The following is a 23,510-nucleotide window of genomic DNA, read 5'->3' as shown; positions in this document are numbered from 1 at the left end:
AACACCATCATTCTCCATACCAGAATGGGATACCCTGATTTTGGGAGGAATGGAGAAATTGCTTTCACCATTAAAATGGACAATGCATTCTGCATCGTATGATACAGTCATAGTGATCCTTCCCCCATCACACCTGCATACACACTTGGAAGACAGTTGGGCTGATCTGAGTCCATACCACCCTTTTCAGGACTGGGTAAATCATGCTGTCTTACTGCAGCCCATGAAAGACTTTTGCAGTCTGCTTCGGCATTTGCCCAGTACTCTGCAAAATGGGACCAAAGAAAGGGTCCCATGCTATACATGGGACATGAAAGGATCCCAAGATGCTAATCATTTGTGCCAGATTAATATATCAATGGATTTTTTTCCTATAGCTTTATAATTGTAATGAAGTTGCAACTTAAACAGTCTGTTGCTCAAGTTTATTTTAAAAAACTTTGAGATTAAACTTGGCTTCCTCAGTGGCAAGCAAGTTAAAATGAGAGCAGTATTGATCATCGCCTCAGCAGCGCTGTGATCTGCTTGCAGTGGCCTGTGGAGAATAGAAATTTAAACAAAGGGAGAAGGTGGGCCAACAGCTGCAGTTGGTGGTTAAACAGATGCTCAGCTGCACACAGGCTCCCAACAATCTTGGCTGTAATCAGTTACTCCTCAAAATGTTCTTAGGATCATTGAACAGAGGCTCCTTTAATTTTCTGTTGTAATGGTTGCAGAGAGAATGTGGCCATTTCTGTTTGGCTACACCTCAGATAAATTCACATAATTTCCCATTGCCCGTAAACAATTGTGCCGTCATATGCCAGAGATGCGTTGTCATTCCCTCTTCAGCTCCAGAGAAAGGAAGAAGGGCCTCTTCACACAGCTTGCACATGTAAGCTCCTGGTAGATCTTCAGCCTCTTTGCTGAATAGGTGGCAGCTTTTCCACTCAGGTCTCGGGGGCTCTGAGTCATTAATGGACTGCTCACCTTTGCTCTAAAACATGGACTCTGGCTTGGTTTAATCATCAAAGCTGTTAGGTTTTTTTCCCTATCTGGACTAGTAGGTATGATTCATAACATCTGATGGCACCACGTATTTTCAAAGTTAATCTAATGAGGCCCGTATCTGAAATCACTCTGTTTTTGAATCCTAGTAAATCTACTGCAGATGTGAGACTTCTGTATCCAAGTCCAACTGGCAGGTCATCATGTGCATCCCTGTGCAGATGTGGTGAAAAAGCATCCAATTCATGTTTTCAAGCTCTTAAAGAAGTCTTAACACTAGCACTAGGCCTGCAGCTGCATTAACTTGACTTAAAGTCTGGCTTGCCTTTAAAACTGCTGCAGGGCAAGGATGAGGACTGCATCCCCCACAGCTGCCCATAAGACGTATGTGTTCCCCACCCCATTCCACTGTTGGCCAATTGTCTCAGTTCTAATAGGGAATCAAGTTTTGACTCTAAATTAGAGAAATTGGGGCAGCACTGTGGCATGACCGGCTATTTGGCAGGCAAGCGGGGCATCTGAAAATGTTTCGTTCTTTTGCATCAGTGCTATTCCAGAGATTTTAGGCCAATTATGCAAGCATGAAAGGTCTTCGCAATGGGTTTTGCATGGCCATTGCCACAGCTTACAATCTGCTGCTAAGAAGCCTTCAGGGTTAAGAAGAGATCCAGGTTTGGGGTTGATACACTACTCCTGAAGACTGGTGGAAATGTTTGTACTCCTGCTGTTCGTACCTTATCAGTGTTTGTGCAGGAGGAATTTCCCTCTCCAAAGTGTTCACTGTGAGCCCTTTCATCAGTAATGAAAAAACCTGCACTTTTATATAAAAAGAAATTACACTTTTTTGAAAAAAAAAAAACAAACAACAAAACCAACAACAAAACAAAACCAACAACCCAGGTCTCAGAAAGAGTAAAACTTACTTAGTTAAAACTTTACCAAACATGTCAGTAAATTCTCTTTAGCTTTCTGACACATTGGCCCCCTTCGTATTATCCCCTTGGCTCACAGTGGCTTATGCTTCCATATAATGACAGATTATATATTAGAGATAAATCTTGAGGTTTTGACACTGCAGAATGTAAATAGCACCTCAGAGTCACAGCACCTTTCTTATCTCACTATTAAGATACCAAGAGGGGAAACAGTGACGCAAGTTCTGGTTTAGCCCGGAGACAGCTCCCACCCACACTGGGAAAGGGTTCCTCAGAGCCACAGCACAGGCTCATCTGTTGGTGCCAGCAGACAAAATCCTTCTTTAACTGGTAGGTATAGGAATGGGAGTTCAGGAACATCCGACTGGGTCTCATGACATAATTTTTTTCATATTCTTTTGTCCATGTGGAAAGTAGTACTTGTGACCTTGAGTCTTTCCCATTAGTTAAGTAAACCATGATGAGGCTGGAAGGGAAGGGCAACAACCAAGAGAGAAACAATCCTGCTATTGTCTGACTCCTTTCCAAATGTATAGTTCCTTATAGCACACAAGAGGCTGTTTTGGAAGAACTGTTGTTGTATCCCCATCCTTCAAACACTGTGCACATTGTGTATATTGAAGTAAGTCAATCCTGTTGGGGGCCTTCCATTCAAATTGCTGTTTTTTCAATTAGAAAAGACCAGGAAGCATGATTAAAATTCAAATTGCCAGGCTTCCCTGTTTTCAGACATTGGTTGTAAAGCACATTTGTTAAGCACCATCTGCTGTACGTTCAGAAAATAGCAACCAAAACGGCTATTCTCTTTCCAGCTTTTAAATCAAATTAAAATTATTTAAATTCTGCCTACTATCAAATACATTAGTTCAGCTCTGGAATGTTAAAACTGCATCTATCTAGTCTTCCAATTGCATTATAAATCTACGTACAGTTACATATAGACCACAGACTGGGACAGACACCTAGGGGAGAAACCACATTACAAAACACCATGTCCTAGAAAAGGACAGTGGAAGGAGATGGGGAAATAATAGCAATGTTGAGCCTGATTTCCAGATGTACTAAGTAAAACAAGATGAATACAACTGAAGACAAAGCATTGTCTTTCAAAGGCAAATTTAGTGTGTGGTAACCACAGGACACAATGATAAAAACAGAAGCTATGCATCAGTTCAAAATCCTAAATGGGGATTATTAGCTTTTCAGTACAGTTTAATTAGCAGAACAATTATTACCAACACTCTGAAACATCACAACTCTATTGATGCTGAACTGTAAGTCATGTAGAAAAGTACTCCAATTATTAGCCTGAATTAAGTGAATAGCCTGAAAGACATAAATAAACCTAGAGATTGTTTTAATGAAAAACAACCACTGGACTTTTTTTCCAGCCTCCATGTAAGGCCTTTCTTCCACATTTTTTAATTATTTTTTTTTTGAGAAAAATTAAAGAATTAAGGAAGAATTAAAATTAATGAAAAAAGGCGTGTCAGACGCTGTCCAGCTCAGAACGGGCTGCACAGGAGCAGAGAGGGAAGGATTGTTGCTGTGTTGTGGAAGGCACAGGCTGCCCAAACAAACAGGGCAGCAGAGGTGGAGGAGCCTGAGCCTCAGAGGTGCTATGCTGGAGCTCCTTGTCCTCTTTTTCTGTCCTCCCTGTCCCCTTCCTCATTGCCCTTGCAGCCCGTCTGCCCATCATGCCTTAAAGGAGTTTCTCATTTTCTACCTCTGCTTTCATCTCAGGGCATTTACTGCCCAGCTGGACCTACCCAGCAGTGAATGTGAGCCTCATAGGTTGGAGTCTGTCATTGGTAGGACCCACAAACCACATGATGGAGGGGGCAGGGGGTGAGGCAGGGACAGTGGGAGGTCACATTTAGGGGGTTGAGGCTGAACACTACCCTGAAGCTGTGGATTGTAGCCTGGTCTTTTCTGGGGGTTTCCTATGTAAAGTTGGACGTCTTTCATACTGTGTCCTAGGCACTGGGGCTCAAAGTGCTTGTAGCTGCGAGATGTGCCCACAGGACCTCTACTCTGCCCCTATGAACAGTGCAAGTGCTCTGAAAAAGGCTATTCTGTAAAACCCTCATATTGCGCAGACAAAATGTTGACTATTTTTGAGCTTAAGTTCACCAAAGGCCAAGTGAATCTTGGCAAGAGACGAGTGAGGATAAAGGCTGTAACTGCACACCGCATGAGAGGAAAATTAACATTGCAGCATTCTTGGTGAGGAGGCTGCATCCAAAATGGGTAGGAAGAATAATATGGAGTTACCATCACCACTGAGTGGTAATCTGGGGTAAAAGTTACGTGTGATCATGTAAGTAGTCATCCAGTATGCTAGCATGCAGGGCTTGATTGCCCAGCGTTTGAACTACAGACCACCTTGCCACCTCTGCCATGCCCTCACATCCCAGTAACAGAGCAAAGACTGGTGAGACGAGCCTGCCCTCCCCAAAATGAACATTCAGTGTCTCATGATACTGAAGCAGCCTGCCACTGGGGACCTCACATCAACTGACTTAGTACAGACCAAGCAAGGAGTCCCACAGCTAAAGAGCATGCAGCACCAGTAGTCCTAGGAATTTAAAGCAAAGTCCTGAATCTCTTACCTTCTATGCTCTCCTCATCTTGGTCCTGGAGGGAGAAATCCACCAAAGAAGATTGTCTTCTCGCTCAGTGCAGCGCAAGGCCTGCTCTCAGCCCCGGTCTTTTGGGCTCGTGATCTAGTTACCCTTTCAGAAGTAGGGCATTTTCATTTTTGCAAAAAAATAAAAATAATTGACAACTGTGAGGCCTGATCTGGAGCCCAATGGACATTAACAGGACCCTTGCCCAAACACAGATCAGTGGATTTCTAACAAATTCATTGTTCCTAAAAATGGTTATTTTTGTAAAGCATTGTAATTTCTGATCCGCCAGTGGGAAAACTAAGGCAAATAGCAGAGAAGTAACTTGGCCAAGTGATACCACATAAACCAGTCACCAGCTAAATAAAGTGTCCCAAAATCCCAGCTCCCAAAATGAGTGGTAAAAATAAAGGAAAACAGCCTGCATAGCGCCTCTCCCCCCCCCCCCCCCCCCCAATAAATAGTATTTATCATCAGTTCTTAGGAGGACACAGTATCAATCATTGTGTGGGAGGAGTTGCTTTTCTGAGTCAGACCTTGCAAATGAGAACAGCCGTTTTCACTGGTAGCTATGAAATGATCAGGCACCAATATCCATCTGCATAAAGATAATAAATATTAAGTTTATGAGGGAATAAATAATGTCTTTACAAACATACTCATCACAATCCTACTTTTACAAAATTATATTAGTACAATATTCTTGCAATAACTGTATAGACACTCAAAGACAAACCATGTCAAAGTTACTGCACAGTTTTGTGGTTCTGTAAGATACATTAAACTACATAATCATTTCAAATTCAACAAAGATATAAACTGACACGTACTGAAGACAGAAATTTAGTAAAATTTTAAATAGATTTTGTATTTACATGAATGCACCTCAGGTGAAATCTGTTAAAAATTTAGCATGAGTAAGCAAAGCAATTCTACACATTAAAATGTAAACATTCTGCAGTGATGCTCTTGACACTACAGAGCATTCTCAACAAATTGCATATAAAATATTTCAAGTAACCCATCCATACAATAATGGCTTCAAACATCTAATATATGGGATATACACTGTAATTTCCCCTGCAGCTTCTCTTCCCCTTGATCATTTGCAGGGTAACAGTTAATTATAATGAACAAGAAATGAAAAAAAGAAAAAGCACATCTTGTTTTTTGAAATAAGTAGTATTCTATGGGTTTCTCTGGAGTTATTCTTGATGCAGACCAATACGAAGAAAGTCAGGGCTGTACATCAGACATGGTGGGGTCCAAACACCTGCATGTTTATATCCCAAACTAGCAAACATTCAGATGCCTAAGATGGGAGAAGTAATTTAATAATTTCCTTCAAACTCTACTCATTTATTCCACTTCATTCAACACACAGTGCAATTTTAACTGTAGAGCTGTATCAGTGCATACCCGCTTCTTGGTTTTGATCCATATTCTGTAGAATCCAATCAAGAATTTTTATGGGTTTGAATGCCACTCAACAATACTCATCAAAGAAGTTGAATACTTGAACTAAGTACTAAAAATCTCCTTTAGTTTCAAAATTCTCTTTTCTTCATCAGTTTCTATAGTCACTCTTCCTTTTTTCCTTGATACAGTTTATCAAAGTTTTTGTGAAAGTAAGTTAAGTACAACAAATTACCATTTCCCCCCCTTCATTTATAAACCATTATCTCTTGTAGCAAATTATTTATACTGATTTGGGCTGCAGATGCTTTTATCCTAATACAGTGTTATCAGAGATTTGTATTGAACTGTGGCTAGAAGCAATCAGAAGCAATTAGAAGTCTAATGAGGGCAGCCACACCAGGATTGTGGATTACTTCCATGCCTATAAAGCCAGGATAGTGTTAGCATGATCTCAAACCAGTTTAAAAGTAGTGTAGCTAGCAACAGTTAACTCACTGAAAGTGCTCCCTGCTTTTACCAGTGCTAAAGAAGAAATGAAGTCCAGTATGTCCCTTTCTTTTAACAATAACAAGAAATAAAATAGGGTCGGAAATGACAACATAATGTAAGAAATTATTATGTTGACATTGAAAATCAATAGAAAAAATGTCTCCAATTTTCTACAGTCTTAAAAAAAAGGCTTCAGAAAGCCTTGACTTCTATGATGGTCTAGCAGTAGATAGCAGCATGATCAGGAAATACATCTATGTATAGAAATCATGAAGAAATAAGAAATACCATGCTATGAGGTTTAATACTTGATCCTGCCAGACACTGAACTGTCTGGCCCTGACCCAGCAAACCATTTAAGCATGTGGTTAAAAGTCAGCATGCACATTGCCCCTCTGAAGCAAACGAGGTTATTTAAAGTTTGAGCACATAGTTAAGTGCTGCGAACGATTGGGTCATTAAAGTACCAACCACTTACTGCCAGAGTATAAGGCTAAATTACCGCTATGAACAGGTTGTTGCATAGCTGTCCATTATGAGGATCACATACTGCTGTTTGAAGCACGCTTTGAAGCATTTCTTCACCACTGGATAAGAAAAAGTGTGGATCTATCTGGGCAGGAAATTCCTACATTCCCATCATTTCACCTCCATGTGCAGAACCAAATTATATTGGCGCCCAGGTATAAGCATCACTTAGGGAAATACAAAGCGCTACCAATGATAATGGCAATTATACAGTGTCACCCCACCACACTCCATTAGGGCCAACTTCCTCCCGTAGGCAGGGCTAGCATTAACTTACGACTCACAATGAAAAGGGTAGAGTCATGCAAATAGCAAATACTACGTGTCATGTTTAACATTGCTTAGAGTTCCTAAGATGCTGCTTGACGCTGAGCAACACTGCTGCCTGGTAAAAGCGGTGTGGTCAAAAAGTGGTGTTGTCAAAAAGAAAACTTGCGCCCTCTGAGCAGTAAGTAGAAGTTGCAATTTTATCTCAAAGCCAGGAGCAAGACTAGATATAAAAGCGCATTTGTGGCCTTTGTTCTGAGAGTTGTAGACTGGGAAATGATGTGTGTTCACTAAAACACATATCCTGCAGGAAACCAGGTGATTATTGAGCTAGAACTACTAATCTGTACAACAGCCTTTACACAGAGAGAGAATGAATTCTGTAATGGCAGCACAGTTAGGCCTTTGTCCTGAAAAATTTGCAGTCATAGACTGGAAAAGTTTCTGTGAGGAAGCAGAAACGTCAATCTCACCACAGGGCTTTCTAAAATGGTAAGATCAGGGATAGCAGAACAAGAGGTTGATCAGCATTATGTAATGTAAAGTTCCTGTTTGTCAAATACTGAGTCCTTGGCATGATGGCCCCTTAGTCAGGACTGTTCCTGAAAGACCTGGAACATCTCACCACTTCAGTGCTAAATGCCGTTGACTGTCTCTCTTCCCAGCCTGTCTGGCTGCAAATGCCTGGGCTGTTATTCTCATATCTGTTAGCTCTGATATAACCGCTTCCACTTTCGATGAAGGCAAAAACAATTATCCCTGTACAGTCACTCAAGACCAGTCCAGCTATTGCAAGTGTCAGGATCTGTCAGTGAAAAGCCAAGCAATATCAAGGTGCATTTGAATCCTGCGTTCAAAGAAAGCAGAAAAGCCTCTGATGAGAACTTACTTTTTTTAGGTTATCTACTGGAAATTACTTATGTCATGCAAGGATAGGGTCACATTTGGATAGGATATTAAGAATCTTTTCATTTGTTGCTCCAGGGGCTTACCTTACTCTACAGAAGTAGGAAGTAGTCTTGGAAGATGTGGGAGTACCTACAGAGTCGGGCTGCAACTCAAAGTGCTCTGCTTGGCTATGGCTTGTCCCATGGTTTATAAAACTCAATATATATGACAAAAATAGACACAACTGAAAGTTAATGAGGAGGAATTAAATGAATTTGACCTCCATGTATGCCAGCTAAAAGCTGATTTTGAAGCAATGATGAGAAGGGAGATATGGGACAACCTCATGCAAAGCAGACCTGAGTAGATTGGTAAAATACCAGGTGACGTTCCCCTGGTGACGTATGGCATTTTAGAACATTTTTTTATCTTTAAATGTCAAAAAGGTGCATAAACCCGGAGCCTCATTTCCCCAGTGAAGTACAGTGTATTAAATGACTTGACAGGGAACACATAGCAGGTTAATGGTGAAGCTATCGATCCAAGTCTTTCCTTGATTCCATCCATTGGATTACAGAGCTGTTTCTCAGACTTTCCTTTTGGATCGTTCTTTGGTTGGAACCTCTGCTCCTTCAAATATATTTCACCTTACAAACTGGCACAAAGTTATATGCACGGATTGACATAAGCATAATCAAGACCAAAACTTACACAACCATCCGTTCTGCATGGTGAATATACCATATGGATCATCAAACTTATGCTATTATTAAAAACACATTATTGCATACTAAACACATTTAGCATACTAAACTTGGATTATCAGTGAATTTTGTCAAAAATAACTCCCCAGCGATACACAGGAAGTTTCCAACTCTAGCATCCTAGGGGTAATATTTCATAAGCCAAGACGGCAGAACTAGAAAGAATGCTCCACTAGGGAGGAAGATGGGCTGCAACCCAAACTCTATGAGGCCAGCGGTAATGCTGTTATTGATGTTATTGGGCTAGACTTTCAACATCTGAAAAGCCTGGAAGAAGAGAGGCAAACAGGAGAGCGGAGTGAGACAGCCCCAGCTGGGACTGATCTGCTCTGAATAGCTCGTTGGGCACAGGCTAACTACAGATATGGATATAAAACCTGTGCCAAGTTGAAACTTGGGGACAATTTCTAGAAAAGCAGAACTCCTTTACCTTAGACTGTACATGTGAACTGAGCAGATGACAGCCCTCACTGTTACCTTGAAAACCACAGTCTGGAGGAAAGAGCTTTGCAGTACCATAAGGGTACAATCAGACAGCTTAGAGGTAAAACCACATTCCTCTCTTCCTCAGTATACATCACTAAAGCAAAAAGCAGGGGCTTACCCTTAATTAGGCAGATGTGAAAAAGCTAAACTGAGGAATGAGTCCTCATTGTGAGATGACCTGTAGGTGAGATTTCAAACTGAACCATTTTAAGATTTGAAAATAGAGTTCATCCTACAGATAGACTGAGTCACCTCTTCACCTGGTGTCAATTACATGTTGATTGAGTGCCATCAGTGGACTGAGACAGCCAGAGGGCTCTCCACCTTTCACTCACCTTCATCAGTCAGGAGAAGAAAAAGGAAGGACAGTTCTATACACAGTTCATGTATGCAATTCACTTTGCATGTATTTTTATTTTGGGAACACTAAGTAGTAAGTAATTAAAATCTATCAGTAATGAAAATCTATCCTAAACTATAGCTGGGCAAATAACCCCTTTAATGGCTTAGACCCCATATCTCAGCATCAAAAGCTCACACGCTGAAATATTGTTTTGTCTAACCGATGCTTTAAATTATTTTAATGACTGACATTTTTTGTTTTAACTCCTTGGGCCAGTTGCAATTGTTCTAAATTTCAGCTTTGCCATTCAATTATCACATGAGCCACATAAAACTCTTCTAGTTTCCTGCTTTGGTGGGATCTGCACATTGGCAATTCTGCTTCCCAGTGCACTTGTGTATGCGGCTTTGAAACCCTTTCTGCCAGTAAAACCAAATTATTTGTTTGTTCCGAGAAAACGAACACAAAGGGGACATAAAAAGATCAAGCTGAGTTTATTTAATATTTGGATAAACGTCCATGGAATGCTCCTGGCATTATTTGCCCAGCTTTTTTTAACACTGTGGTGGTGCAGCATTTTGGGTAGTGTGGTGCCTAAGCTAACCAGGCTCACTCAGCATCTTCCTCCAGGATGGGATCACAGACAGGTTGTATAGCCCAAGTGTGTTGCACCCAGTCACTCGCTGTAAACTCAGACCCTGTGAAACTTCCTGGAGAGTGAAGAATTAAAGGAGAAAATTGTTCAAAGCATTACAATGTGCAATTTTAATGCAAGGCATAATGGAAGTAGCTGTGTGGGAGGATATTACTTCATTATAAACCTAAATCAGATGCCCAAAGATTTCTGTCATCTCCAGAGACCGTTCCATCAGGCTCTACAAGAGGTTTTCCAGTGGAAGAAAAATAACCCCCCTCCCTTCAAGCTTGAGAAAGTTGTATGGCTTTTTTAATAGTTTCTAATGAAATCCCATATTATTGCTTCTCCCCTGGGAGACTTCAAAAGTCATCCAAACTTCACAGAGCCCACATGTTCGTAAACCTCAAGCAAAAGACCAGTAAGGAAATAAATTCCAGTTCTCCAATTAGCATTTGACATTCTCTACTGCTTTTTTGGTGGGGTGAATTTGTCTTTCTTCTAAACCATGCTGATAAATTAAATGAGTTACTAAACCCGGCATTATTTCATGTTTGAAGGCACACTGAAATAAAACACTTCAATTCACAGTGGGATTTGCTTTCTGCATAATATTTGGGGGAAATATGAAACAAACCCAGCAGTTTCAAACATGTTAAAGGGACTAATATGTACATGAATATTTTCTTCAAGCTCCTTATTGTGTATTCACAGCTACTGCCAAACACAACAAGAGAGACGGGGCATTAGGATATGAAATGGGAAGTGGTCAAATTTTCAAAGCGAGCTGCTGGATGCTGAACACTTTTGAAAATCTGGCCCCTGACTCTTTGGTGCCGTTCCAGAAAAAAATATCTCTATGCTGGCAGTTGGCCAACCAGCTTTGGAAATCCTTTTGCACAGTGATTTCAGTAAAGCATAAAAGCCGATCCCCAGCTTTCTCTGCCTGATTAAGCACTGTCACCAATCACTGTGCAGCTCTAAGGTACGCATGAAATATTCCTAGATAAATCCTCCATCTCCAGAGAAATGTGTTTCCTGTACAACTGTAAATCCAGGTTCTGTGTTGAAACTAATCCAGTCTGGCAGCGCTATGGCCCTAGAAAAGTTTCCCTGGAAACGACAAACCTATGCAATGGCAAAGTCATCCAATCTTTTCATGCCACTGTATTATATTAAAAACACCTGGTTTATTTATACAATGACTTACAGATCAGGGTCCTAGAAATAATAATACATAAACTTTATAGCAAAAAATATACATATAATAATTCATCCTTCTATGATATATAGAAATGATGTATATTTGTGTGTGGACATATATATATAAATATATGGGTTGTACTTACGTTTAGGGCACTTGTGTATAGATATGTGTGTCTACATACACACAGTATTCATTCATATATCTTTCTAGGTGCCATGTGTGTACACATAAACACACATAAATACACACACAGGAGCATATTTACACTCTGTGAGTAGACAGGTACTTTGCAGAATCTGCACACAAATAGCCGGAGTCCTTCACTGGCTGTGAGCATCAAAGGGGTCAGTGACCACCCACATTAGTGTCCGTGGAAAGTGAACTGATGTCATCGCTGTGGGCACAGGACTGGCTTGATGCATCTTCCTTTGTGAAGAACTAAATTTGCTGGACAGTGGCACCCTGCAACGCAGGGCTTGTTGCATGGGCCAATCTCGTTCCAGTTGTCACATGTTTTGACACATCCTGGACCACAGGTATCATAAACTGCACCGTGTTTACACTGGGTCGCTGAAAGGCAGTGAAAAGGAACAAAATACTCATATTACAGAGAGTCCCACAAGGAAAGTCACGTATCTGTTTGCTTGGTTTCTACTATAAGTATCAAAAAGCACATTTTGGTATGACAATCATCTAGAGGAAAAAACTACTTGTAAAGAGATCCCACTATATTAAATGCAACACTACCTTACATCACAAATATAAAGGTAGCAAAATTCCAATCAAAAAGGTATCAAGTTCCTAGCAGTCTTGAACTTCTTGAGAATTTTAACACAGGTGATGGTATATAAAGCTTTGGCAAGGTTTCTATCTATAAGCAGATCTATGCTTATATTTAAAGCTTAACTTTTTTTATTTCTTACAATGCCTTTTATCGAAGATTCCTGAATCATTTACAAGGACAGACAATTATTATCAGTCCCTCTCCTACAGAAAGAAGAATAGAAAGGAGAGTCATTCACCATGTCAGACTTTCTATTTGTAAGATTATACTTCCAATATCACATATTGTATCAAATCAAAACAATGTAGCACCATTTCTGAAACAAACATTTTGTTTTTCAAAAATCCATTATTTCCATGCTTTATGCTATTTTACCAAGGGATCACTGAGAATGAGGATTCTTGTACTTAATGATTCTGGTATCTAGTCATTGATTTATGTAGTTGACAGTTCAATGCATTTCCAACATAAGACACCACTGAGGGCGCAGCTAGAAGCACTATACCCCCTCCAGATCAATATTTAAACTCTTAACATTTTATATCCTGCCTTTTTAGTATGGAGAATAATACATGGTTCAATAGCAAATAAAAGCCTGTTATTCTTTCTAACGGCTGTGCTGATGGCAAAAACAAGTACCAATAAAATAGATTATAGATGGTAAGGGACTTTCAAGCATCCAGAATCATCTCTTGCTATTTACAGAGGGGCGGTTGCATTAAGATGGTTTCTTCCATTTTGAGAGAGATTGAAGGCCAAGATTTTTTAAAGAACAGTTCTGTTATGGACAGAGAAATGCTGTTTTGTTGTGAGAATTGGTCTTAGAGTGCCATTACAGTACTGTTATTATTCACAAAGAGAAAATAGGCAGAAATGAATTGATTAAATATGTATAAGAGTGTATCACAGAGGATGGAAGTCTTAGTGCTAGGGCGTCATAAATTTAAGGGGTTCATCTTCACCAGTTACAAAGTGATCTTCAAAACAGCACCAGCTTCTTGCAAGTTTTCCTTTTTATGCTTTTTATGGCATTTTTACATATGTGAAAAGTAGCCCTGAAGAAGGAATTCTGACAAGAATGCATACAAAGGTATTAAATAAGGTATTAAACAGGTATTAAATAAGCAAACAAAAAATAGGAAAAAATTAGATAGTACAGCAGAAAATGACCCTGGAGTTATAGAGAATCAACAGTTGAATATTAGATATATATTAGATATTAGGTAGATATTAGGAAAAATAAAGCTTTCTAGCTTTAAGTCTGAGAAAGCACCTGAGCAAGCTACCTAAAAACTCTGTGAGACATCTTTTACTGAACATAATTTTAGAATAGGTTGGAAAAAAACATCTTTCACCACTGTTCAAGGTAGGCTTATTCTGCTTGTGGGCATAGATCTTTTGAGAACTTTTTCCCAGCTTTACGTTTCTATCTTGCTCTGCAAGGTAACCTTCATGCACATTGAAGAAGGAACAAACAAAAGGAATAACTAAAATGAAATTTAAATGAAACAGGAAATTTAGAAGGTGGGAAAAACATGGAAGCAATATTAAGCATACAGTAAAATGTTAGATTCACGATGAATCCTGCACTTACATAGTGTGTTAAGAACAGAGAGTGAATGCCTATAAGAATGGAAGACGAAAGTGTGTGGAGCTCCCAGAGGCTTTGCAAACAATGTATTAACTGTCTAGAATATTAGGTCAAGATGTTCAAACATGGATAGTGATTGTCCACACACAACGTGAATTATCTTAAGGGGGCTGTTCGCTAGAAGCTTTTGCCCTTCCTCTCCAAAAAAGGGTTTCCCTTCAAAGGATCTCTAATTGACCAACCACAAACTGAAACATTGAGCTTCAGTACATGCCATTTCCATATAGAAAGGTCTGCAAGCTTCAGTTTTTAGGCTGCACAGGTTTCATCCCACAAAGCTTTACTGCAGTAATAGCTGGCCCATTTGTTCCACCTGAACTCTGTTTAGTGCCTCAGCTGGTGGGTTTGAGGAAAGTTGGCAATGGTCTCCTTTCCACTTCCTCATCTCTGCCCCAGAGCAAAGGAGAATATATTACACGTTGCCCTCAGCAGCTGTGACATCTGTAAGTACTCCCCAGCTCTGCTCTACCACACATGGATGTGGTGTGTCAAAACACCTCCTTCTCCTTCAGCAGATGCCATGTAGAAGATACGATGACCTTATTTTCTGCTGTAGGCAGTCTATAATGGCATTATTAACTTGCTGTCAAGGGAAAAATCAGAGAAGTACAATGGCTGCTGTTTAAGTTCCCTGGATGGCTTTTATTGTTAAGTGCTTCAGTTGTTAACATGTGGTGTGATTGATCCAGAACATTCCACTTCTTCAACAGTTTAAAAAATAAAAATAAATATATTCTGCAGTAGGCTTCCCAGGGACTGCTGAAATGAATCAGTACCATGTAAACATGGAAAACAGAAGTGATGCCTTTGCACCCATCTTCTAAGGCAAATTCCTCTCTTAAAGAACAGAGCTCTGTTAGTAATAACTTCCTTAGTCCACTAGCAAAAAAAATGAAAAACCCAACCCCAAAGTACAAAAGTTACTAATAATACTGCATTTTGCAATGTTACCAGTCCCAACAGGATTTTTCCACTCTTCTTCTAGAACATGTGTTTGGCATGACAGATGTGAGCTTCCTCAGACCGCTTTCTGAGCTGGCAGGATGATAGCCAGCTCCAGTCCAGAAGCCATATAGTCACATAAATACAGCACTGTGCCTGAGCTAATAAACCCTGCCTAATAAGGTTATACAGTTTTCAGACCAGAGCTGGTTTATTCCAGCCAGTTTGGCAGTTTCACAGAGAAGGCTTGTATCTGTCTGTGCCTGTCTTTGTAGACATGGCCGTAATTATTTAGGAGGAATCCTTGTTCCCCAACACAAAAGCCAAAATACCTAACATGGAACTGCTGAAGGATTCCCTTGGAGGCTGATGTCTGGTAAATCTGATTCCACAGAAATTTCTGAGCTAATATTTGTGCATCAATGAATCATCTTGCTTCTACTGGTGTTGCATAGTTTGGGCTCTTGAGGTGTTTTGTAGGCTTTTCAAACTGAATGACACTTGTGGCGCTTGCAGTTCACGACATCTTCTAACATAGTAGAAGGCAATAGATCTGGGCACTAACCTTCTAATGATACACTTGTGTTAATCTTTTAAACTTCCAGTTTTTTATGAGTTTCCACTAAAAAGTCAGAATAGCCTTCTGATACATATTCACGCGGAATAAAGCAATTAAAAGAAAGCAACGTATAACAGGGAAAAAGAGTGACTTTGGCCAGAAAATTCCACAGCAAAGAGGGGGCACAGGAGAGAAGACTCAAAATCAGATATACACTCATCCTTCTCTTGTTCAACTGATCACATAGGAAAAAGAGTAAATTGTTCAGTTTCTATGAGGCTGTTGCATCATGTCAGTACACTAATGCTACCATGTGCACTTTGCCCTTTATTATTCTCCATATTGGCTTTTTTCTTCTTGCCTGTTACATGGTTTAACCCTGGACAGCAACTAAGCCCCACACAGCCACTTGCTCACTCCCCTGCAGCTGGATGGGGGAGAGAATCAGAAGAGTGAAAGTGGGAAAACTCATGGGTTCAGATAAAGACAGTTTAATAGGTAAAGCAAAAGCTGAGCATGCAAGCAAAGCGAAACAAGGAATTCATTCACTACTTCCCATCGGCAGGCAGGTGCAGCCATCTCCAGGAAAGCAGGGCTCCATCATGCATAATGGTTACTTGGGAAGACAAAACGCCATTACTCCAAATGTCCCCTCCTTCCTTTTTCTTCCACCAGCTTTATATACTGAGCATGACGTCATATGGTGTGGGATATCCCTTGGGTCAGTTGGGGTCAGCTGCCCCGGCTGTGTCCCCTCCCAACACATTGTGCATCCCCAGCCTGCTCTCAGGTGGGGTGGGGTAAGGAGCAGAAAAGGCCTTGACTCTGTGTAAGCCCTGCTCAGCAGTAACAAAAACATCCCTGTGTTATCAACACTGTTTTCAGCACAAATCCAAACCACAGCCCCATGCTAGCTGTTATGAAGAAAATTAACTCTATCCCAGCCAAAACCAGCACACCTGTGTAGTCACGCCCACAGCAGGGAGTTGTTTCCATCTGCCATCCCTGAGTCATCTTTCTCTCAGTGCCCTCAGAATTTCAGTGTTAAATTACTATGGTCCAAGGCCTTTCATCACTTCTGTTTACTTAATTTGACTTTATAAACTGCTTGTTTAACCTTTATTGGGCTAAAACCAATCTTTTTTCTAATCTCCTTTCCATTTCAAACCTCTTCCATTTGAATCCTTTCTTTTCCCTCTCATACATATCACTTTTTCTTTTTTCTTCTTTCCCTCACACTGGCTCTCCTGGGTTTTTTTGTTCTCGTTCACACATCATATTTCTTCCTGTGCCCATCCTAAGAGCTCTCACTCCCCACTACTTCCCATGGAAACCCATATCCCCTTCCAAACCCTCTCAGTTCCCGTGCATATCTCACCAACCCTTTCCTACCCTAACCATTTTCCTTACTCATTAGCTTCTTCACCCTTCTGGTTAAATGACAGCTGACACTCCCCTTGCCAAGCCAAACTCAAAGGACAACAAACCCTGAGCAGCAGTATTTCAAGGAGCACTTAGAGGAGGATATGCTGCCACAGTGGGGGAGGAGGAAGAACATGTAGGGAACAGGACATGTAATTCAGCCTCCTGAGCATCCTGTTTGGCTGGCCCTCCAGACAACACAAGCTTTCTAAAGATTATAAAAATGAGCTAAGTGTAAAGCACTCGGGATAGAGGAACTGGCAACCACAAAAGATCTGGTTTCATAACACACAAAAGAATAATTAAAACCTGACTTTACTAATAAGTATACTCCATTTTCATCAGAACACAGCTCTTCCAAGTATCCCACCAGCTATGAAATGTCAAGCAGGAAATGAAAGTCACAGAACGCTAAAGTTTTATTACAGATATATTGTTTCATACCCAGGAACTTTCATCCATAATTAGGACACAATAATTGTAACTACAAGTTTTTTTGAGAAAAAAAGTAAGTTAAAGATTAAAATCTTGATGCTGGCCGCTGGTAACATATGGAGTGCACTGGATGCACTTTAATACAATTTACTATAGAAGAGGGTACTTGACCATAAACAGCTTATCTATAGTTTCTGCTTAACAAGATTTCCTCTTTCCCTCCAGAAGTCTGCACTGAGATTAAAAAACTCAGGTGTATTTAAACATTTCTTTCATTAGCTTTATTGGAAGATGTGTGTTTAAATTCCTTCATAACATTCTCTTAAGGACGGTTTTTGCCTTAGAAACTTCTCATGTCTTTGGTAAAATGCCAGAAAAAAATTGTGAAAAGAAGCCTCAATTAGTTAAGTCGTGATATGCCAACACTTGTATAAACTCCTTAAGGCAGGGACTGGAGCTTTTATTCTTTCTACAGCATCTGCCACAGTGAGGTCTCAGTCTGAATTGCTTTGGTCAAAAATTAAAAAAAAAAAAGTCAGGATGCTTGTTTCAGGTCCTACATGGATCCGCTACCAGATCAATAGATTAAAATTACGTACGTTAGTAGTGCTGTCTGAGACCACATCCTTGAACAGGGCTTTCACTTAGTGACACCCTATTTGGATTGTTCTCTTCCTTTGTATGAAAAAAAAAAATGAGCCTTTCGGGAGCAGTCAATCAAATGTAATTTGCTCTGTCACTCACCCATCCATGCTATCATGCCTTTAAAAGAAAAGGAAATTGAAGCTGAGACAGTAGACCCTGAGCCACACACAATCACCAAAATGGACCACAGAGTAATAGCTCTTTGACCAGCACTGAGTATCCTTCCCATTTTTTTTCCAACTACTGTCAATTGTTTTACATAAATCTGAATATATTTCCAGGCAAACCGATGCCATTATAGAATGTCCTAAATTAATGAGACCGTCATCAGGGGAAATATTCGTCTGCAATATTGCTTTTTACTTCAAGTGCCCATGACCACAGGCCACCACTTCTCATGGAAACAATTACTCACAATTACTTGCAATTAATGCAGTCCTAATCACATGGGGAATCTGGTCCAAGTACCAAAATTAATGCAGGTTTGCATTTTAATGTTCCCATTAAACACATTCTCTTGTCTTCCCTTGTTGAACTTACTGCAATCATATATGCATGTTGTCTCTGGAAATATAACTATGCTTTAACGAGAGGTCAAAGGACTTTAAACATTATCTGTAATCAACTGTTTACATATCCTGAAAGAAAAAGGCATGTACATCTTCCTGGAAGTAGATAAAATTAAGATAGGTGGCATTAGAAGTGAAAAGTTTTGCAGTGAAATAAACATTTCTAATATTTGATGGTTGAAAATCTTTCCTGGTAAGGTATTTCTCCATAACTCAGAATACGACTTCCCTGCTGGTGAAATCCCAGTCTTTTCTAGTCGGTTCATATTTGATCCTCCTCTACCAGTAAAACAATAGTAGCCTGTAGGCCTGTGCACTGGCTTACAAAGAAGCAGTCCCAAAACACTTACCTGCACAGTTCTGCTCTGGTACCCACTGGACTTTCAGCCCTTCCCTCTGGCAGGCTCGGGCATATGCCAGGAATGACTCGCAGTAGCAGTTTTTATGGACTGGGCATTCGCACATGTCTGTCACACAGGACCTGCAGAACAAAGCCCCAGAACAAATAAGCAAGGAAAGTTGGCAGATATCTGTCCAAGGTCTGGAGTTGTTTACTCTCCAGTCACATGGATTTCAATGCCACAGCAACTTATGATACATTGGGAAGAAAGTTAAATGCATCTCTGCTGTCACATCTCAAGGACTCATCTTTTTTTAGATGTGCTGCTCTGATGCAGAGAAGTCTCAGGAGCACCAGGGAGAGAACCACACGGAAACAGGGAGGTGAGAAGACCCAAGAAACATCAGACAGAGAGGACAGAGACCACACTGGGAAAAGGCAAACTCCATTTTTGCAATGATTTTGTGTAAACACAAGATAAAGACTGTTTTCTTATTCCCTGGAAAGTAATAATTTATAATTTTACCAATAATAGCAACAGCATTAAGTGGATGACTTCTGCAGGTAATGAGCATATGCCCTTCTATGCAAGGGATGAGACATGGTGCCTTCTCTCCAGGTTACCTCCAGCCTCTCCCCACTTTGAAGGCCCCAAAATAGTTATATGCCTGTTTTGTCAGCAACAACACTACTAAGTGCCGGACTTTAAGAGGCTCCAAAGGAGCAGGGATGATGCAGCAGAACTGAGCAGTTCTCATGCTAGGAAATCCCCCAGGCTCTTGTTAATACCACCATCTTCTTCCATTGCATAAGACAGAATCACTATAAAACATGGCAGGGAGCAAAGCTGCTAATATGGTCCTAAGTGAAACTGCTACTGCGTACGTCACCACTATATTTCAAGTTAGCTCATCCAGAACGTGTGCCCATTTGGCACAGACCTAAAATATAACTGGAAAGAGCCGGTGGATTTGCAGTCGGCAGTTTCTGCATAAGCAGCATGCTTAGACACTTCCGCAAACACAGCAATGCAAATTCAGAAATGCTAAGTATCTACTGCTCCAAGTGGAATCATTAAAAGGCAGGAACAAGGTGTGGGGAAGACACACTCAGCCCTCTGAAAATGATGCCTTCGGTTCCTCTGCTTTCTAGTGTGGGTGCTCTGTGCGTGCACCTTGGTTGTCAATGGGCAAAAGCCCTCTGCTCCATGCATGTTCAGGGACTCCTGTGTTCCTGAGAGGACAAGGCAACTTTTGTGAGAGGCAAAAATCATCCAGAAAGATCAAGTTCATAAAAAATGAACTCTCCATGTTAATTGCTTTTGCTGTGGACCAAAAATTCAGTTGTGTGTAGGAAAAGGATGGATATAGGCTTAATTTTCCAGAAACTTTCCACATAGCTGAATAATATATATCTATATATTATATAGATATATGAAGAATAATAATAGCTTGGAGAAAGTGCAAGCATCTCAGTCAAAGTAATCAGAAGCCCTACTGCCCATACAATGCTTTAGAGTCATTGGGAAACACTTATTCAAAACTAGGAGAGAGGATTAGTGGTTCTTCAAGCACAGGCAAGCTTGTTTCTGCATATCCAACAGTGCCCCTTAAAGAGCAGTATTTCCTGTTGCCAAACTCGCTAGCTATTTCAGTAACCAATCATATGGTTAAACCTGACAGTTCTGCTTGACGTTTCCAGGAGCTTTTACTCATTTTACTCTCAGTGGACCCCCAACATGAAATTATAAAAAAATTCACTGTGACAAATAAGCAACATAAGTGCTAATGTAAAAAGGTTACCTGTCCTCCATTTACAGGTATATATGTACTGTGGATAAACAGAATTGCTTTGGATCAAATCTGTTACAAGTTCATATTTACAGACCAGTGGTTTTCATTTGAAATAACTTTTCTTTCTAGGGACAATGTAATTTTATTTAGCTTTAGTTCTGCAGTAGGTCCCTTTACATCTTTCCCTCTAACAGATGTTGCTGTATGGGTGTCACAGCTGATAGGCTGCAAGGAACAGATCAGCACAACCTTGGCATTGTTTGATTTTGCTAGCTGATAAAAGACCTTGTATAAGCACAAAGGGTCACCTTTTGATGGACACACTAAATAACTTTACACTGTTTCCTTTGGCCACAACATGTTCATGATCTCTTGCTAGCATCCCTGTAGCAGGCACTGTTCCATATACCCCATGCGTTTTAGGAGGTGTATGTCTTATTTTGCATTGAAGTAGATGCTTGTTCACTACTGTAGCAAATTATGAACACAAAGAGAGTCTGGAATAATCTCCACAGATAGAGTCCATTATCAAGACACCATTTCACCATGTTTTTAGTTCTGTGCTAGTCTCCTTTATCAATCACATTTTACTGCTTTTCACTCAGACTGAGTTACTATTAACGCCCTTGATGTTTAGGGATGCTTGCCAGTGCCAGGCTGGCTACATGTTCACCAACTTCCTGCCTTAGAAATTATAAAATCCAAAACCTGAGATACTTCCTCTGCTTTTTAGACTGTGAATACATTTTTTACCAATACTCAGAGGGGGCCACCTCCTCCTGCACTGAGTCAATGCCCAACAGCTTTCTCAGGTGCTCGCATCAGGTCAGGAAATGCCCAGACTCGCAGTCAATCACCCAGTCTTTTTAATCATTAACATGTTTGTGGCAAGGCTAGCACTGACCCTTACAAAGCCAGAGCATGGTCTGGGCAATTAGGGAAGACAGGACATGGTTCCGCGTCGTCAGGAGGGCAGCTATGCTCTTTGAGGTTGCAGAGAGTTTAGGCCCTCATGCACGTGAGTGACTCAATGCCATTAGCCCTGCTCTTGGCACTGAAATGGCCTTGGACATCCAGACAGGCTCCAGAATGAACCATCTCCACTTTGGCTGGGATCAGCACTATTTACTACAGTGTTCAGCATGGGATTCCACTAAGGTAGCATGCCATGTGCAACAAAAACAATCGTCTGATTCATTACACACCTAATTGCTTGTGTAATTTTTATTTTCCTGAAGTGTTTAATCCTGGTGACAGCTGCACTGGGCTCAAGCCCTAGGCTTGGATGAGAAGCAATCATCAGATTGTGGCGGTTTTATTAATGAATTACAATTGCTAATTATTTGTAAGGTTAATTTAATTAATTAATTAAAGTTAAATGAAAAATTAGAGTAAAGGAAACTATATCCAGAGCTGCCAAGCCTAGTCAATCAAAACAAAACCTTTTTTTTCCTAATGAAATTCCTTGCTGGCAGGTATAAGGCATTAATATTAATTGCAGTTAGATGGATTGGCAGTTGGGGGAGAGGGGTCTTTTTATATCACTCCTGAAATCAGCAGGGAGCAGGTACATGGTTTGTTTGACAGCCACTGCGAGAGTCCAAGGGCAGTTCTGGGAAAGGATGTGGAAGCAAAAGATGTCTATCCTCTGGGGGCTGGCTAGTGAGGGGGAGCTGGTGATGGCCCATGGGCAAGCTTTGATTTTGGGTCTGTATTTTTTTTGAAATGTGTTTACTTCTTGTATTTAATTACATTTCTCACAGCTATTGTTGTTACAGTTGTATTAGAAGACTGTTGCAGGATGCTTCACTAGGTAAATTTAAGAACTTATTCTTGTGAGCTGTCCTAATCCTTTTCCCTTGCAAAAATCTTTGGTATGTGCATAGCTTTTTCCCTCCCCCCATCTCCAGTGACGGATACATTTCAAAAATTATTCTCTGCTATCCCAGATCCTGCCTCCTCTTCATTCCTCCTTTGAATCCAATAAATAGATTCAGTGACACTAAATGCATGTATGCAGAGGCTTATCTGTATTCTAATCTGACTGGATTGTTCAAACAACAGAAAAATTCACTTTTACTAAAACTTTGGAGTTATGCCAATAGTGAAGCCGTACTGACAAGTTACCATACTGCACATTAACGGAGACTTTGTGTCTTCCAAGATGTTGTGACTCTTTACCAAGACCAAAACATTTGCTTAAATGAAGTAAAATTGAGAATGCATATCAGAACCTTAAACGTCAAAACATTACAGTCATAGAGAAGTAATCCCACAGGAAGACTGCAGTGCAAGTTACTTATAAAATGAAGCCATGTTACCAGCTATGGAAATACACACAAGATACTTCACGCAGCTTTAGCTCTGCTGTCAGTGAAATCGTACAGAGGCAATGATGTTGTGGTTCAAAAGAAAATTATGTTTCTTTTAAGGACGTACTTGGCTGTGATGGCTCACTTTATCTGGAGTCCCTGCTCCAAGTAAGCACCAGAGCACAGCCAACCTCTCAGCCCTCAACTGGTACCAAGTGCCTCACTGTGATTCCTTTTGATGCTGTCTATGCTGCCTGCAGGGTGTGTGTCAGAGATGGCGATAATTGGGTGTGTATAATCAGAAACTGTTGCAAGGGGAAATCCATGAAAGTGAAGGCATCCGGCAGCTGTGGGACACACCCCTGAAGGAGGCAAAAACACACACACTCTCCTGCCACATCTTCAAAGAGAACTGGTTGAGTACACTCCTTCAGCAACAGCCCTTTTTCACATTAAACCATGGAAAGTCTCCAAGTCCCAC

General features: G+C 40.5%; 1 protein-coding gene across 1 annotated transcript in view; it reads right to left on the bottom strand.

Moving 5' to 3' along the window:
- Window positions 1–5,155: 5,155 nt before the first annotated feature.
- BMPER (BMP binding endothelial regulator) overlaps window positions 5,156–23,510 on the bottom strand; it is a 154,026-nt gene continuing 135,671 nt past the window's right edge. The window contains exons 14-15 of the mRNA XM_064443924.1: window positions 18,935–19,065; window positions 5,156–12,147 (exon numbers count right to left, since the gene is read on the bottom strand). Coding sequence (XP_064299994.1) covers window positions 11,966–12,147; window positions 18,935–19,065 — 313 coding nt within the window. The 3' untranslated portion in view covers window positions 5,156–11,965. The remainder of the gene's footprint in view (window positions 12,148–18,934; window positions 19,066–23,510) is intronic.

This window comes from Phalacrocorax carbo, chromosome 2 (assembly GCF_963921805.1).
Source record: "Phalacrocorax carbo chromosome 2, bPhaCar2.1, whole genome shotgun sequence".
NCBI lineage: Eukaryota > Metazoa > Chordata > Aves > Suliformes > Phalacrocoracidae > Phalacrocorax > Phalacrocorax carbo.
Note: the sequence above shows the minus strand (reverse complement) of the source record. Positions and strands in the feature narration are given on the sequence as shown.